Below are 19,507 nucleotides of genomic sequence, written 5' to 3'. Positions count from 1 at the left end.
TGGGGCCAATCCCATTGTGACTTTTGTATTGTATTGACTTATGAGATGTTTGTTCAGTTTTACCTCATAGTTGTCCTCAATAAAAGGGAACTGTCTTGGCTGTAGAAATTGGGTCTTTGGGATCTCAAGGCCATCTTCACCGTAGAGGAACTGGATCACAGATCCATCACTGTCCCTCACTGTCAGATCATACTGCACCACCAGACCCTCCAGATGTTTTATGACACATCTGCAGAGGAGAGAGGAAGGACAGATACAAAGACAGAACATTAGAAGCTTAGAACCATCAACAGTCCTTAGAGCCTGTATAGTAGTTACAGTTTTGTTCAAAATAATTGCACTGTGTTTAAAAAAGTGAGTAAAATTCAAAATCCTTAAAATAGTTTTTATTTCCATGCACACAAATGCACTGGGAAGACTGCACCTTCTATTCCAAAATCAAATGCTGAAAAAATATATATCAAAATGTAAAAAAAAAAAAAAAAAAAAAAAAGCAATGTCTGCATTTTTATTTCTGTGACCCTTATTACACCTTTATGGATGCTGGTTGTTGTGCATTTCTCTCTGATAATCTAAGTAAAATGGGTCGTTCCAGATATTGTTCAGAAGAGCAGTGTACTTTGATTAACAAGTTGATTGAAGAGGGGGAAACAAAGTACAGAAAATGGTTGGCTGCCCAGCTCAAGAGATATAAAATGCTTTAAAATTACAACAAAACCAGAAAGACATGGAAGAAAATGGAAAACCACCATTCAAATGTATCAATGAATACCCAGAATGGAAAACAGTCAGCCAATGTTCAGCTGTAGGGTGGTCAGAGAAGGTCTGACGTTACCTGGAAGTACTGTAACAATTAGAAGATGCCTGGGTGAAGTCGAGCTATGGACAACAAGCCCCTGTAAACTACCATTGTTGAAAAAATGACGTGTTGAAGAGGTTACAATTTGCCAAACAACATAATGACTGGCCTAAAGAGGAATGGAGCAACATTTTGTGGACTCATGAAAGCAAGACTGTTCTTTTGGGGTCTAGGGGCCACAGACCATTTGTCAGATGACCCCCAAAAAGTGAATTTAAGCTACAGTAGACTGCGAAGACAGCGAAGCATGGCGGAGCAAACATCATGATAGGGGAATGTTTCTCATACTATGGTGTTGTTGCTATTTATCACATACCAGGGATCATGGATCAGTTTAAATACGTCAGAATCCTTGAAGAGGTTATGTTGCCTTGTGCTCAAGAGGAAATGCCCTTGAAATGGGTGTTTTAACAAGACAACAACCCCAAACACAACAGCAAGCGAGGAGCATCTTGGTTCCAGACCAACAAGATTAACGTTCTAGAGTGGCCAGCCCAATCACTGGACCTTAATCCAACTTGTGGGCTGACATCAAAAATCCAATTTCTGAGGCAAAACCAAGAAATGCAGAGGAATTGTCATGAAGTCCAGTGGTCCTGGGCTGGAATACCTGTTCACATGTGCCAGAAGTTGGTTGACTCCACGCGACACAGATTTTGAAGCAGTTCTCAGGCAGAGTATTTATACAACTAAATATTAGTTCAGTGATTCACAGGAAAGATAAATCTTCAAGCATTTTTTAGTTCATACAGTAAATGTTTGAGTTTGTAAAGAAAAATGCAGACACTGGTATTTTGAACAACCTAATATTCTTTTTTCTTCACTTTCTGAAAAGTAATACATTTGATACATTTTTCTTCATGTTTTGATTTGGAATAAAATGTCCAGTGTTTGCAATGCATTTGTGTGTATGGAATTAAAAGCTACTATAACTTTTTAAAACACACTGCTATTATTTTGAACACAACTGTACATGCCTCTTCTATTACTACAGATTTTTCTCCTGCAGACGTATCAGTCTTTATGATATCATGAAATTTGTGCAACAGCCTGAATTTTCTGAATTGCAGGAACAGCGTGAGAAGCTCGGGTCTTTGGCACATGCTAACAAGCAGATAAGTGGTGAATCTACAACGTTAAGATTAGCTACATGTGTTTTATTGAACTGTACATGGGCCAAGCTTTTACTTGACAAAGTTTCTTAATATTCAAGTAAGCCCTGTTAACTCGTGCACGCGGGCAAGTTGTGGACCCCGAAAATTTAGACTATTTATAAAAGTCGGTTTTGATTTGACTGTTTTTGGGAGGGATTGTCAGTGTGGATAATTCTTGACGATTCAAAGTTTTTGGATGTGATCTTCCTTTTAAGATCCTTACTGTTGGTTCAGATTGTGTGTGGTGTGTATAAATTCCAGCCCAATCTGAACCGGCAGTACAGATCTAAATAACCACATCCGAAAACTTCGGATGAATCGTCAGGAATGGTCCACACTGACAGAATCCTCATCACCAGAGGAGGAAGAACAAAATCCCAAACCCACTCCAGATGAAGACATCATCCAGAATCACGCTTCAAGTGGTCGAAACTATGGTAATATGGTAAAGTGATTTTAAGTTTTTGTTGGTTGACATTGTTAACTCACGGTCTCAGATTAACTCGCAGTCCAATTTTGTGGACCCCAACTCACGCAAGTTAACAGGGCTCACCTGTACTGAGAAATATGCAAACAGGAAGGAAAGAGAGCTCAGAGGTTTGAATCAGATCTGAATCAACAATCAGCAGTTCACTGTTTCAACGTCTCTCCAGAAAGTTGGATGAAAGCCTCGCTTCCTTTTTTGCATTACACACACAGAGGGACGGGTAAGATCACATAATCTCAATCCCTCCTGATCAAACAGATGTATAAAACCAACAGTTTAAAAACTAAATAAAACAAAAAACATGCCAAACATTTGTGAATTAAACCACCTCCAATAATAATGAACATGACATCTCCTGTTGTCTGTTTCATAAGTGTGACTGCAGGGAGGCACGTTGCTTTTGTTCGGCTTTAGAACTGTAAACAAAACTTTAAACAGTTCAAAAGGTGACATGGGAGCAGAAATTCCCATCACTACTCAGAACTTTGTTGGAGGATAACTCCTGAGAATCCTGTTTAAACTCTCCTGACCTTTGTAGGTATCCTGATCTGGATGTTTTCACAGCTGTATCGACCAGACCTTCTCTGCCGGCCATGCAGTGGAAGAAGTACTCCTGCAGAGAACAGGGTTACAAACAGAATGACTAATCTTATCATAGCTGGAGACACAGAAAGAGTTTACAAGAAACTGTTTTAATGCGTCATTTTGTATCCCAGATACAAGTTCAGAGTATTTCTTGTGCACCTGTGGTTTTATGCCCGTGAGGAACCTTCCAGAAACAAAGCCTCCAGCGCCAGGTGAAGGGTCATAAGGCTGGAAACATGGCAAGGACTTTCCAGTAGGCATTAGCGGCGGCCTGCGGCCCTCCAGCTCAATCTGACCTAGTAGACATGAGATCTGAACACAAAGCAGGTTGAAGGGTTTCTTCTGGTTAACAGGCTACAGTCAGTCAGCTGTTACGTTCCAACTAAATTAGCATGAAGAATCTATGGAAGAGGAAGGCGAGGCACCTGCATGGTGTTAACAGTGGAACCTTTAGCCCCCGACTGGACCATGAGCTGGAGGTTGTTGTCTGGGAAAGCAGTATGGAGGCCAAATGGCATACACACCTACAAACATACAAACGATGAAGAATAAGTCATCATTAAACATCTGGAAACCCCAGCGTGTAACAAGGATTGAGATTGAAGTTGAGGTTGTTTACTCAACATTAGATACAGAGAACACAGGACAGAAACTTCATTTCTGTCAGCTAAAGATACTAAGACAGAAATATAAAAATACAGAAAAAGCAGACATGTAAGAAACAAGGTGGTAGACCTCTGTGTCGCTCCTCCTGCAAAAAAGTGTTACAAGAGACCAATGTTTGGATGCAGACATCAACACTGGAGAAAAAGGAGGAAATGACATCAGCAGGAGAACCATTATCTTAACAGCCCCATTTGTTTGGTTAGCGACTGGACGCATTTCTGTGTGCAAGTGCTTCATTTCTGGAGTTATGCCGGCTCAGTGTGTTTGCTACAGGTTTATATTAAAATACTGTTGTAGGCGGATTCAGCTGGTTTCAGTCTCCTAGGGATCACGTACGTTGGAATGAGTGGATTATTCAGATAAGTGAGCCGGTCACCCAGCAACTCCTCCGTCCTGTCCTCAGCACATTTTGAAGACAGCTGTTTTGACACTGTCCCATTGAGGAGGGCGAGACTTCAACTGGAACCAGACGTTTGACAGCTGTAGACCAGCGGGTGCTACTTTTTTCACATGCTTTGAACACTGCGCTTTAACAATGATGCAGCTAATCTATGGATTTTTACAGGCTACTGACAGCCCCATGTCCACCGAGTGGTTCGGGTCAGTGCTGCGTGTCAGAACAGTTACGTCTGGCAGGCAGAACACTTTGGATTGGCAGGTGGAACACTTATATTGATGAGTGCATGAACGATGTTGCGCAACCTCTCTACTCTACACGAAGGCAAAACTGAGTATTTTCACATTATTTTATTTTATGTTTGTGGATCATGGGATAATTTCATTGCGTGCAGACAGAATCCATTCATGCTTGTGGCTTTTATTTTTTAATCAGTCGATTATGACAAAAGAGGTAGCAAAAAAAACAAACAAACAAACAAACAGTTTATCATCTCCACCCACATGCCAAAATCGTCTGTATTATTATATTTTATAATCACCATTCTGTGTTCTGAACTCTGCCAATATTGTCACTGTTATTAGACTGGAGGTCTTCCTCCAAGGTTTCAGCTCCCTCATTGTGGTGTAAATAAGGCTAAAAAAATAAGGCTGTGCCCCCACAGCTTCTTCAAACTGGACTTGGAAAAAAAAAAAAAAGCTCAACACAAGAAAAAAAAAAAATCTGAAAACAGCTCGACCTCCCCAGTGTTAACAACAACTGATTTGGGCTTGAATCAGCAGGTCCCATTCTCACAATGACATCACAACATGGCCGCAGCTGAGGGCTAAAATAGAGCGCAGGCTTCACACAGCTGTTTATCCATCACCCACGTACGAGGGTAGGCTGAAACGTTCTAAGGCTAACTGTATCATAGTGAGCCTTAGAACTTTTCAGCCTACCCTCATACATATAATCAATGTTTATTATTCAGGGTTTTTTAAAATATCAACATTTCATCATTTTCGTGATCATTTGTGCACATTTTTGGTGTCTCAATTTGGTGCATGTGAACTCTTTCAAAAGTTTACTCTAAAGAGCATGTGTATCCGACATGATAACAGTACCTGGAAGTGTTGTGATGGATTTTAATGTCCCCCTTATGGCAGTCAGGGGACATCAATACAGTCACTTTGCACAGGAAAAGCACAATTCAAAATGGAAACAACTATGAACTACAAGGCATTTGGTTGCTGTCATTTAAAGTGCACATGGATGTTGGCATGTGCACAGAGTTAACAGGTCGGAGAAAGACACAGTCCAAATGTGCTGAATTAAACATATGCAAAAATACAGTAATTCTTCAATATAATCTGTAAAAATTATTGTTTTAGAATATATCTTTTAATTTGAAAAACATCTACGCAGTATCACGTCTGTAATCGTGTGGTGAAAAGCTTTGAATCACTGGATATTGTTGTGGTAAATCACATGATGGCAGTGCGTCGTGTTGTTCCAACAAAGTTTATATGACCTGCTTTAACTTCTCAGAGCAAGCAGCCACCAGTACACGAAACATTTTCCAAGAGGGGAGGGAGAGAGAGCAAGAGACACAGAGAGAATAATAAACTCCACAAGCTCGTTTCCACTTTAACATGTATATAATGAGTACAACAGGAAGTTAAGTAATAATAATCTAAAACACAATATATAAAAGTGTTCCATATAGTCTGTCAACCAGGACTATGTGGGGATTTATTTTTTTAACTCCTGAATTTGACCTCCACGTCACAACCCCTGGACTATTTGTAGTGTGAATCAGTCCCGTCTCCATATCTGAAGTTAAAATCAGAGGCTTAAGCCGTTTTCACACTGGGGCCAACGTAGAATTGCATATTGCACCGTACCGTCTACGCCGAGTTAAGCAGCTCTACAATGAGTTTTTCTCCCTACGCAGCAGTATGCTGAGGGCTACGTGAGGAGGACGCAAGAAATTAAATGTTAATTTTTTTTTGGTGTAGAGCACTGGACGCAGAAAGAACACAGTTTTTAAGCAAGTCTACACAACACACCACAACTGGAAATCTACATAACAATGCGCTACTGTACACCAAGCCTCCGCAATTCTACACGCCAGGGCGACAAATCCTTTTATCAGTACATACCTGGATTGATAGATTTTATTCATCCCGCCGGACATTGCTGGCAGTGAAGCTTCAAAACCACAGAAGAAGAGGCGAGCCATGCTTCCACGTTCAGAGGACATGTCCACTAGTTCCCGACCGATATATCGGCCAGCCGATATAAGCCCTTTTCAAAGTACTCACTATCGGCCGAAATTTTGCCGATAGAACGCCGATAATTTCACATAAACAGAACAGTTACTGAAATAATGTTTATGTCGGCAATGTAAAATGTCCTTGCACCGTTTGTCCAGTAGATGGAGCTCTGGCTCCATTCAACCGAGAGCTGCTTACACCCCTGCTTAAATGTGTTCATCACCGGCCCGTAGTTCGTCGTCACACTGCACTGATCGGCTGACAAAAGCATACAAGTAAGTTTATAAGGATGTTGTTTGTAATAACTTTGCGATTACATTCATCCCACATTTCTCCCGTTTCAGTTCAACTCAGTTTGATTAACTCAGTTTATGTCGTGATATGTCAAATGTGCTTCACTGCGTCGGTCACGCTTTTTATTAAGCCCACATTTTGTAGACCTTATTTCTAGCATGAAAAACTTTCATTTACTGCTAAGAGGTTGAAACATTCAGATTCACTATCGGCTGATTTATTGAATATCGGCAAATCAGCCGATTTATCGATTATCTGCATTTTTGTCATCCAAATATCGTTATCGGCATCGGCCTCAAAAAATCCATATCAGTCGGGCTCTAATGTCCACCGCTCACCGTTTACTCCTCACGGACAGATCGCGCACGCGACCTCCAGATGCAGCTTCGCTTTGCTTTTTTCACCTCCTCCAGTTCTCTCACCATTGAAAAAAGTTAAGTAAAGTCCATTAACGCCTGCTCAGACAAATCGCCAGCAAGAGGACATTTCCACATCCAGGTTAACTCCTCACAGCGAGGGGAAATGTCCATGTCTACTTTTCATGCACGGAGCATGAGAGTTTGCCAGGGCAGCTCCAGTTTCACCTCCTCCAGTTCTATCACGATTGTGATTACATGATGGTTAAAAAAAAAACTTTAAATAAAAAAATCAAAGTCATTTAAAGTTGAGACTTTTCTTGTAGTTATAACAGTAACAATAAAAACTGTAGCTTTATTTGGTAAAAATAAAAAATTCACCATCCTGCAGCTAAAAGCTAATTTAGCTGACAAATCTCAGCAGAGCAATAACATCATGGATTATTTTTACTCACTTAGCTTAGACAAATTTTTGTCCATTGCTCAAACTCATTCATCTTGTGGTTTTTGACTTGCAGACTGAAAGTTAAACTCTCGTGTGAATGCTAACAACATTAGCATTTTTAGCAGCTGAAGGCGTCACCCGTTAGCTCCACTTAATGTATGATTACTGGAGGAAAAAACGCAGCTCATGACTTAATGTCCACCACAAAGTAAACCGTCAGGAAAACAACAGCGCAGCCCCCCAAAATATTATTTTATAAACACTTAAACCCAAAACAAATGAACCTTATTATTGGCGGTTTGCAAACTAACATGGTGCATTACTGCACCAGCTGTTTAGGTGTGGAACTGAAATGAACTGAATGAATGGGCTGATGTATGTTGTCAAAAATAACCCGGAAATGTTCACATTTCCCTGATTTCCGGTAATTTCTGGAAAACTTTCATCACTGTAATACTTCACCCAGCTGAAGAATAAATAAGCCAATAATTAAGATTTAAGTAAAAAAAAATAATTTTGTTTGGCACCACTATAATTTTATTCCTTACTATTTAAATAAGAGATTAATAATGTGATATTGCCTTCATGCTCAAAATCTGTGCTGCCTGGAAACAATTTAGAAGCCGAAATTCAAGTTATCAGACGCCATGACCTACGTTTGGTGGTGATGACACACACTAAACAAAAATATAAATGCAACACTTTTGTTTTTGCTCCCATTTTTCATGAGCTGAACCCAATGATATAAACATTTTCTATATACACAAAAGATCTATTACTCTCAAATATTGTTCACTAATCTGTCTAAATCTGTGTTAGTGAGCACTTCTTTGCAGAGATAATCCGCCCCACCTCATGGGTGTGGTATATCAAGATGCTGATTAGACAGCATGATTACTGCACAGGTGTGCCTCAGGCTGGACACAATAAAAATAAAAAGACCCAAAGTTGATGAAGAGAGAAAGGGAAGGAGGCAGCTGATAAACATAAGCAATAAGAGGACTCTGGTCAAAGGCTTAGGAGAGGATGGCTGTGGAGGGGGCGGAGCAGCTCTCCAATCAGGCCAATCAGGACAATGTTTTACAATAACGTTTAGGTGACAAATCTGGACAACCTAACCTAAAGTTCCTAATGTGAACTAGATAAAAGTATTGATCTTTGACTTGTTCTGTCAAAGTAGACACATCTACAAAATCTGACACTAGGGGATTACTGGGGTAAACGACTTGTAACATGAAATATGGAAGTAAAAAGATTCAACTCAACAAACTGTTCAGAACACTGATTCTTCCAGTAATGACTCAGTGCATCACAAAACCCCAACGTTTTGATCTGAAACACTGTCCAAAATGTCAAAGTGGACAGACATGTCTGAACATCAGCATTTGTAAAAAATTGAAAATAAAAGCAATACAATTATTAACTGATCATAAATCTATCCGAACTTTTGGATGAAGTACTGTTAGCTTTGAAAAAAAGAATCACTGCATCATAAAGAACTCGCACCTTTTAAACCACCTGTAAGATGGATTTCACTGCAGGTGTAAAAGAATATCACTGTTCTGTACCAACATCAGTGTATGTGTGATTGTTGGAGAATTAGAGCGGATGTACTCATTTTTCTCAGCGTCAGTGTCCACAGTGTGTTCTTGACCACAACAGACACGGTGGTGCCGGCGTACCTTATTAATGTCATTGTTCACTTGGTTGGCCACTTCTTTGAACTTTAGGTCAGCCAAATTGAAGTCTCTCTGGTCGGGGTTCAGATGAGCGTCTTGCCAGCGGCTCTGGGCCTCAGATTGGTCCACCTTGGAGGGCAGATTGAATGCTGCCTGGAGAGCCTAGGAAAAACAACAAATCAAAAAGTTGACCACTTCAGTCCATTTCCATCCCTACCAACAGATTAAACTGATAAAACAAAAGACCTATTTCTCTCAAATACTGTTCACAAATCTGTCTAAATCTGTGTTAGTGAGCACTTCTCCTTTGCTGACATAATCCATGCCCTGACCTTTTATTGTGGCCAGCCTAAGGCACACCTCTTGATACGCCACACCAGTGAGGTGTGACGGATTATCTCGACAAAGGACAAATGCTCACTAACAGATTTAGTCAGATTTGTGAACCATATTTGAGAGAAATAGGTCTTGCGTATACAAAAAATGTTTAGATCTTTGAAAAATGGGAGCAAAGACAAAAGCATGTTTATATTTTTGTTGAGTGTAAAAATAACAACCCCATTGTTTGTATCACTCAATGGGTTATGACCTCAGGATGCTGATGATCTTCAAAAACTAACATTTGTCATGTCAAATTTATTTCTGAATTCCTTTAAAAGAACACATTAAGACCAAAGGTCTGTAGACAAATTACAAAATCATGACATTGTAAGAACAGAAGATAACGATACTTGGTCGATATCCAAATTACCCCATACCAAGCTTTGAATGCAAGAATATAGAGATACTTTTCAAGAAGATAAAAACAAGTGTCATACTTTTCCACCATCTTCAAACATGAGTTATCTTGATATTTAATCTTTGTTAAGCCCGTGTCTCACAGAGCGAAGAATACTGACAAACACTAAATTTTGGGTTTTGTCAGGGCTTATAAAAGGTTGCAAAACAATTTGCAGAACAACTTTTATGGTCACCAGTATTTCTTGTCACAAATAAATTTTTTACATGTTCAAAACGTCTTACCAAATTTATTTTTCAGCAGTCCCAAATGTTTGTAAAACAGCTGTATTGGTTGGCAAATGGCTGTAACACATGCACTAAAGATATTTTTGGTTCACAACCACTCTCTGACCCAAACAGTGTACCTTTTCTTCTTCCTTTCTTCTTTTCGGCGGCAGGATAGCTGCAGCAGAAGGACAGCAGAAATTTGCCACGTTTGTCAGCATTTGCTGCTCTGTGAGATTACTGGCTTGATTTTCACCAACAAAGTTGGTCAATCCAAAAATTGCAACGTTTGTCAGCATTCACCCTCCATGAGATACTAGGCGCAGCATCAGAGACAAAGACTTCACAGTCCATCAAACATGGGAGACATGGGGCCATTATTGTAGCAGAAGTATTTGGAAATGTGTATTTCCAGCCACAAATGTGTAACCAGATCCACAAATTAAAAAAAAAAAAAAAAAAAAAATCTGTGTGTGCGTAACCGTGTGCCTGTGAAAATCGGCTCACTCGAGAGTGGATGTGTTACACATAACTTTTGCTACACCTCTGCCACGGAAGATCCACAAATGCGTGCAGCGATTTGTACCTGTGTGGAGATGTCCTTCATTCTTTGTGAATTACACTGATCGTGACGTGCAGCTCGCTGCAAGGGGCCGTCAAAATTTTCTTAGTGTAACCATTTTTACCCGAGGCCAACATACAGTATGGCCATCGGGTATTGTGAAGACCTGGCGTCTGTCCGTCTGTGTACAGCATAAGTCCAGTTCTATTACTGCCACAGACTTCAAATTTACAAGGAACATTCTTGGAACACAGATATTGGACAAGTTCAAAGATGGCTAACCTTGACATATTTAAAGAGGTATTTTGAGAGGTTAAAAGACTCCAATTCTGTTTGAGCCTGTTCCGTTTTGTTTTTGAGTGGCGGGTGTGACAGTGTAACGGAAAGCTGTGACCAACCTCAACATCTTAAATTTGCATATAAGCAAAGGCTATGAAAGTTTCTTCAAAAAGGATAAACTCAACACAGCAAGGCCTGGTATATCTCTAGGTGTCAAAGGGAGACACTCCAAGCCGGCACGGGATGGCTCGGTGTCATAACCCCCCCCCATCCTTTTCAGGATTTAAGACTCCCCAAACTGCATTCCTCACGGAGCTGTGAATTATCTTATCAAGAACCCAGACCAGATGTGCCAGCTCCTCTCCCATAAAAAAAAAAAAAAGTCCACAGAAAAACATACCTTCTTCCAAAAAGTCCTAAAAGATGTATTTCTAACTAGACTCAAGGAAAAAACAGCTCACTGAAGGATTCCCATCAACTCACTGATTACAGTAAAGCTCCTTTGGTTAAAATCGACCTAGTATTGACCTCTTTCACATTTTTGCAAGGAAATACAAAATCCAGCCATGGAACAAGAGTGACCCCTTTTGGACGATTTGGGGAAGAGCATGTAACCACACCGGCAGATTTAAGTGTAACCACATTTAAAAGAAACATTGTATTGTATTGCGGAGCTTACTTCTGAAATTTTGAGACTGATTTTAACATTTCCTATCAACTGACCCCTAAAATCAATGATATTATAACCTTGTTATAACAACATTCAGGCAGTGATAGGTGGTGCCCTTTTTGAGGTAAAATTATCCACAAGTGATAATTTCAAATATCCCAGAACACATTATATTCTTCCTGTTTCTGCTACAACAGCCAATCAGAGTAGAGCTGTACAGTGATGCCAGCAGCTGGTCTCTACAAAACTGCTTCATTTTGTATGTTTATATACATGATTCTCATATATTATGTAAAAGATAGTGAGAAATAAACACTTCTAATACCAAAAACGCCATTTTTGGAACCTAATAACACCTCTGAACTTATTTTGCGGACGTTAGCTTCGTGACATCACAGGCTGGGAGCTAGCTTCCTATGGAGTAATTTGTCTCAATACCAGCAAATGCACAAAGAGTGACCTACAAATGTTTCTTGATTTACATAACTTCTGCTTTTGTCAAAAGCTCATGTACACGCACACGCAAAGCCTCCTGCAGACGCTAAATATTATTTTTTTATTGACTGATTAATAGTACAAATGGTATGTAAGACAACAGGATCTTAATTAATTCAACAACTGCAAATTATAAAGAACACAAGGCTCATACGGCCGAGGGTATTTTAGTATTGTGCTATATTTATTCTTGTGTTTATTATCAATTAAACGACGCAAGAAGATCCATCCATTAAAACTGTAGCGGTGGCCTGTCCAGACTGGTGACCTGTCCACGGGGGGGTACCCCACCTCTCACCCAGTGACCACTGGGATTACCCCCCCCCCCCATGGACATTAAATGGAAGAAGCAGATTTATAAGATGAACTGATGAGAATTTGTAAAAGAAAACTGGTAGTAAAATTTCCAGTAAATTCAACACAAAAAGTCAGTTGAATGGAGACAGATTCATGTAACCATGCTGGAAATGTCCCCTAGAGAAAATAAGCCAAATGAAACCTTTTCTCATATAGCACTCTTTTTTATTAAATGCAGAGACTTTACGAAAGTACAGGGCAGTGTGTCATATGGGACATCGTAAATGTGTCATACGGGACGCTCTGAAAAATGATACGGTTTATCCCAAAACAGTTCTATAATCTGTCATTTCAGTTAAGGTTGTGGCAGCATATGCTGTAGAATATCTAAATGACTGATTTTGTGCTTGATAAATTGTCTTATTACCATGTGTGGAGGAAAACCGAGGTTGTATGTCATACGGGACATAAGAATGTGTCGTATGGGACAAATGACTTAACATGTATGTTACAAGGCTACAAATACCTCAATCCTAGCAGGTTTTCAAGCAACATACATTTTTAATACAATGGTCTTGAACCTAGAGTAGAAAATACTTTGTTCTTGGTAAGAAGACAGACAATTATAACTTGAATTCTTAGACAAAATGTGAACATGAGAACCACCAAGATTTTAAAAATCTATGAAAAACTTAACTTTCATTGTCTACTGGTATTATGGTATGTCAAAGTTACACATAAGCCCCTTTCACACCGGGGGCTGCTTCGAGTTGCTTCATGTAGCGTCATGACAACGCAGAAATGTCTGTCAGGTGCTCGCAGCAGTGGGGCAGAAAGGAGGTGAGTGCACAGTTTGGCTGAAGACAGACTGTGCACTCTGATTTCTCTTCTAGTTTATATGTGTTCTTGTGCTGAGCTGCAGGTCTGCGCTCTGACTTCTGTTATAGTTTATCTTTTTTCCTACGACCGTGAGCTGCGTGAGCGCACCAACGAACAGTCCATGTGTAAATGTGGAGATGTCTGGAGTTATACTTGATGTGGACATGTCCTCTGGCAGTCAGTCTGTGAGCAGGACTTAAGTCCTTTTTTGGTCCTTTATTTAACACAATTATGAGAGAGTTTGAGGGGAGAGCGAGGAGCTGCAGCAGCCAGACAGTTTTTTTGTTTTTTATTCACATGTGCGCGCAAACAAACCGTCTGTAAGTGGACTGGAGATGTCTGGACTTTTTACTGGATGTGGACATGTCCTGTCTCTGGCAATCAATCAATCAGTCTGTGAGCAGGACTTTTACGGACTTTATTTAAACACAGTTGTGAGAGAAGAGTGAGTAGCTGCAGCAGCTGTCAGGCTGCAATCAGCATTTTTTTCTGTGCTCTTTTTGAGTGTGTAGTTTCACTGCATTGTGCACACGGTATAAAAACAATCCTGCGTGATTTATATTTCGGGAACAATGGAACACAGGTAACGTTGTATTGTGAGGGTGTGGCTTCCAGTCATGCTGAGTACCATCGCATTGTTCTGACTTGCGCTGAAACCACTTAATTTCTCCGTCCTTTCCTTGACGCAGAAAAAAGTTAAACATGTTTAATTTTTGGCATCCAATTTGCTACGTCCTTTGCATCCCTCGCGCTCTTCTGGCGTTGAACTACATGATCTCAGCACTGGGTTGCTTCCATGTGGCATCGTCATGATGCCGCACGACGCAACTCGAAGTGGGCCCGGTGTGAAAGGGGCTATAGGCCTACCTTGCGTGGCCTACTCATCACCTGTGGTTATCTGTTAGCTTTTGCAAGTGTATTTGAATTGGTGAGAAACTGCTTCTGCAAAGACTTGAAAATCCATGACTGAGTGTGATGTGTTGTACGGGACATCATTTAAAAGCCAATTATACAATAACTAATTAAAATAATTAACTAAGGCTACGTCAAATGAATAGTTATTGGCCAAAGTTAGAGAATCTGTAGTCGTAAGCTTTGGTCTTGAAAAATGAGATGTGGGGAATTTTTTTTTTTTACATTTCTGTTTGTCGTACGGGACATGACCCCAAACCCCCATCAAATATGACAATTTCTGCCAAATGCAGTGAAGTCACATGATCAGGGGGTGGGGTGGATATAGCCAGTGGCCCCCCCCCCCAATTGACTAATAACAATGAAAAAGCTGCAGCAATTAACTGTTTAAAAATGTGGGACAAAAAGTTACAATAATCTTATTTTTCAGAATTTGATAAAAATTCAAAATTCTGTAATTTTGCCCCAAAATATCCAATTCCTGGTGACTGGCAGGAAAAAATCTATTTGGTCTTTGAAGCTTAAGTATTTAAGCACACAATGCATCAGTCATCACTTATTTTTGAGTAATTTTTAAATTACCATTTTTTTACCTTCTTATGTGGAATCGCCCTAATGGTTGTTATGGGAACCCATCACATTCTTTGCGGTACCCATATGACAAGTTTGGTTGTTAACAACCAAGAGTCTGGTGTTTTCCTGAACAGGTAAGACCGTAGACATGAAGCCAACACTCACCTTGGTGCCGCACTTCAGTGATCGATGAATGAGTTTTTTTCGCTGCCTGTTGGCTCCTGGTCTCACAAGGATGTCCTCCACACCTAATTACAACACACACACACACACACACACACACACACACACACACACACACAATCAAAATAGAAGTACGCATACACTTTTTTTTTCTTTTTTTTTAAGGTGACGTCAGGTCTGCTAGCATGTGCAAGGTGTCACATCCAGCCCATCATGGACGCGCATTGGGTCCTCGATGGCAGCCACACAGACACCCCCCCCCCCCCCCCCCACAGACACAAGCAAAAGTAACCATCTATCTGCTGCAGCCACAGGATGAGGTTTCTCACCGCTTTGTGTTCTTACCCAGAGTGAAGCCTCTGTAAAGCTGCAGATATGCAGTAAAGAGTCGAGCCAGACAGCTGAGCAGTTTTCCGCTGGTCTCACCTCCGTACAGCTCGTAGCAGCAGTGGACCAGACCATACGCGGACGAGCCGTAGTGAGCTTTGTCCAAAACGCCCACCAACAGCTCCCCCTGACGGATCACCACCTGAGAAACAAATCAAAGCAACCTCATCAAATTAATATAATTCCTAAAAATGAATCTGCTGCACCGCAGTCACAGGAATAACAAGCTTTCTGATAGGGACACCACAATTATATTTTCAGGGAACTCCTCTTTCTTCTATTATGAGTTTACCATTTTTCATTTCCAGTATGCCTCAATTCAAACAAGTGTCATTCTTCAATGCCACAATGCCGCTGTGGGTCTGTGTGACGATGAGAGTCATTTTTGGTTCCAGTCATAGTCAAATCGGCTCTAGTTTTAAGCAATCCTGTAGATGGCTGCAGGGTCTGACTCCAGTGCTAACAACGTTAAAAGTTCACGAACAACAAAAGCGTCAAAAGTATGGGATTAAAAGCGGTCACATGCACAAAAGAAATGGGCACATTTCGTAATGATGGACCCCCAGGAAAAGCAAAACCACCATGAACACCATCTGTTCACGTTTATTAGTATTACATTCAGTTTCTTCTATACAATCAATAACAAGAGCAATCAGAGTTCTATTTCATTCCTACTGACCGCCAGAGGGCGGTGCTTTAGCACCTGGATTATTCCATGTGCACAGGTCGAGTTTTATACCAACGTCAGCGACAATATATGAGCGCACGTTAACCAGCATTCAGTTCTTTTTCCATCTCTCACATGAGAAGCAGAAGGTCGAACTTTATTGGATTGCTTGGTGATCAGAGCCTCGCAATGTTCCGTGGTTGGAGCTGCACATACGCGCCGTCCAGAGGCTGTAAGACCACGAGTTCTTTGCTCTGTTCTGTTTATCGCTGTGGGTGAGTAACCCCGCTTGCTGCAGGTGTTTGACTGAATTGGTCTCAGCTCTCAGTGTGTAATTCTATTTTACTACGAGTGAGCGATTGTGGCTTCACTTGTTTTCCACTACTGTGTGCAACACTAATGTGTGTGGGACATGTGTGCTGTAGGACAGGCTGCACTGTCTTGACGCTGTGGTATGAATGTTACAGTGGTGTGAAAAGTTTGGGCACCCCTGATGATTTCCATGATTTTCCTTTATAAATCATTGGTTGTTTGGATCAGCAGTTTCAGTTAAATATATCATACAGCAGACAAACACAGTGATATTTGAGAAGTCAAATGAAGTTTATAGGATTTACAGAAAGTGGGGCACCCCAACAGAAAAAAAAATACATCAATATTTAGCAGATCCTCCTTTTGTGTGATTTCCACGTTAGTCAGGGACTACAATATTCAGTTCAATCACCATCCCCTCAAGTTCAATTGTGTAAAAGCCACAGTTGTTACAGACCCAGAGAGGTCTCTCATTCTTAGGTAGGAGGATCTCGAGCTCCTGAAGAAAGGAGCCACAGAGCGGGTCCACAATTCAGATCACCTAAGGGGGTTCTATTCAACTTATTTTCTAGTTCCAAAAAAAGGATGGTGGCTTTCGCCCTATCCTCGACCTTCCATCCATCCATCCATTTTCTTCCGCTTTATCTGGAGTCGGGTCGCAAAGCCGCCCAGACCTCCCGATCCACACACACCTCCCCCAGCTCCTCCGGGGGAACCCCAAGGCGTTCCCAAGCCAGCAGAGAGACACAGTCCCTCCAGCGTGTCCTGGGTCTTCCCCGGGGCCTCCTCCCAATGGGACGTGCCCAGAACACCTCTACCTGAGGAAGTTAAATCAGCACGTGAAAGTGCTGTGTTTTCATATGCTTGCACAATGTAAGTTCTCCAGGCAATTTGGCTGGGGGACTGGTTTATCAGTGTGGACCTGAAGGATGCCTATTTTCATATCCCAGTGTTCAGTTCAGAGACAATTCCTCCGGTTTTTCTTTGAGGGACAGGCATATCAGTTCAGAGTCCTTCCCTTTGGGCTCTCACTCGCTCTCCGTACCTTCACCAGGTGCGTGGCAGCAGCACTCTCAATCTTGCAGGGTCATGGGATACAGGTTCTTCTGTATCTAGATGACCGGCTTGTATGCGCACAGAGCCGGCAGTAATCACTCAATGACACTCGCACCCTTGCACGTCACAGCTGAGGCTCACTGTAAACGTTGCAAAGAGCTCATTGACCCCATGCCAACAGGTGGTATTTATTGGCATGGCACTTGACTTGCTGGCAATGACTGCTCACCCATGCCAGCAAAGGGTGGATGACATTGTCACTCTGGTCTGTCATGTTTGCAGGAATGGCAGACTGACTTATGGTCTGCTCCTCCAGCTCATGGGGAAACTGACGGCAGTGTCAGCAGTTGTACCTCTGGGATTGGGACAAATTTGGCTCAACAGCATGGGCCTCAACACAGGACTGTGCATCTTCCAGCTCAGCCTGTCTGACATTTTTGCCCCTGGGGGGAAAGGGAGTTCCTAAAGCCTGGGTCCCACCGAATAATAAGCCATGAATAATGAGCCATGCATGGGTGTGTCAGCGATTATTCGAAGAATGACCCACGTTTTCATCTATCACGTATCCGCTACTAAGGTGTAGACTTTGACTTTGAAGGTGCCTCTATGTACCTCTCTGTACCCTGCATGTGATATGTAGAAGCCTCTAGTGAGCCACGACCGACCTGTCATTAGAGCCTCGAATGGTTCACATCAGCCACACTAAGCCACGTAGTGCCGTGATAGTACCATGATAACGCGATGCTGGCGCACGTTTAGGCATGATGGGTTTGGTCCAAACCTCCAGCCCTCCCACACCTGGTCCCTTTAAAGTGTGGGTTTTCAATTCACAGCAGCATTTAAATATGTCACATTTTTTAAACGCAGTCCAAAAATAGATGCTCCAGTACAGTCCCGTGGTTGTGCGCTGTGCGCCAGGTTGATGTCCACCTGTAATGCACCAGACCAGCTGGAACCGAACGAAGGGTTACTGGACAGCCACCTCTGTGCTCCTCGCTGGTTCCGCGGCTACACGTCGCGATCCCACTTTTAACTTTGTGTTTGTCCATTTATTTCTGCAAACTTTCTCTTTTGCGCATGCGCTGCTGTTCTCCATTCCTGGAGAGCCACCTCTGTGCTCCTTCTCACTGGCTTCCTTTCCATCCATGGCTTGTTGGCTTTATTTTTTCCCTGGCTTTACACACAGTCATTTTCACACCGTGATCCCACTTTTAACTTTGTGTTTGTCCGTTTATTTCTGCAAAATCGCTCTTTTGCGCGCACGCTGCCGTTCGGCATACACAATGAGGTGGCTGCTTTAATTATGTACACCTGCTGCCGCAACTCATGGGTTCACTTAAAAAAAAAAAAGAAATCGGTCTTTTGCACGCTCTTCTGTGTTGCTGCACAGCTCTGCGCCGCTGGAGTCATTTCTTCCACGGCTTTAAACAGACACTTCCACACAGTCATGCAAATTTTAACTGTTTGTCCATTATTTACAAAAAAAAAAAAAAAAAAAATTTCACCTTTTTGTGAGATGGCGTGCTGCCTAAATGCTCCTTTGAAGTACACAGCGGAGCTCATGTGATCCATTACAAAGATATTAAATCAACTATAGACATACTTTTACAGCTAGGAACGGTTTTATCAAGCTATAAAAGCATTAAAAATAGTTACCTTAAGCTGTTCAAAACACATTCCACATTGGAGCAGGAAAGAGAGGAAAAAAGCGTCCAGATGAAACAGTCCTCTGTGATTCCAGAAGTGATTAGTTTGGCAGAAAATGATTAATCTGCTACAAAATAATTATTTTATATACAGCATCCAGCACACAGAGCAAGTGGAATTGTGTGTGCGAGAGGGAAGCTGCTCCAAAAATAGCCTCTCAGGTCCCTCATAGCTGCCAGGCGCACAGATAATGGGCTTTTAGCAGCCTCGTAAGCACCATGCACGTCTCTAAAGGGGCTTTCACAGTGTCGTATTCGTAGAGCTGCTCATTACAGCGTATCATCTACGCTGTAATGAGCTGATTGTGATGCTCCTATATTAAAATGCGAACACACGCAGCTGC

At 41.5% G+C, this 19,507-nt stretch overlaps 1 protein-coding gene across 5 annotated transcripts in view; it reads right to left on the bottom strand.

Moving 5' to 3' along the window:
* polr1a (RNA polymerase I subunit A) overlaps positions 1-19,507 on the bottom strand; it is a 181,242-nt gene that overhangs the window by 76,005 nt on the left and 85,730 nt on the right. For all 5 annotated transcript variants that reach the window (XM_034182336.1, XM_034182337.1, XM_034182338.1 and 2 more), the window contains 7 exons: positions 15,381-15,564; positions 15,018-15,100; positions 9,184-9,342; positions 3,511-3,609; positions 3,245-3,397; positions 3,031-3,113; positions 64-229 (listed from right to left, as the gene is read on the bottom strand). In XM_034182336.1, coding sequence (XP_034038227.1) covers positions 64-229; positions 3,031-3,113; positions 3,245-3,397; positions 3,511-3,609; positions 9,184-9,342; positions 15,018-15,100; positions 15,381-15,564 — 927 coding nt within the window. The remainder of the gene's footprint in view (positions 1-63; positions 230-3,030; positions 3,114-3,244; positions 3,398-3,510; positions 3,610-9,183; positions 9,343-15,017; positions 15,101-15,380; positions 15,565-19,507) is intronic.

This window comes from Thalassophryne amazonica, chromosome 11 (genome assembly GCF_902500255.1).
Source record: "Thalassophryne amazonica chromosome 11, fThaAma1.1, whole genome shotgun sequence".
Lineage (NCBI taxonomy): Eukaryota > Metazoa > Chordata > Actinopteri > Batrachoidiformes > Batrachoididae > Thalassophryne > Thalassophryne amazonica.
Note: the sequence above shows the minus strand (reverse complement) of the source record. Positions and strands in the feature narration are given on the sequence as shown.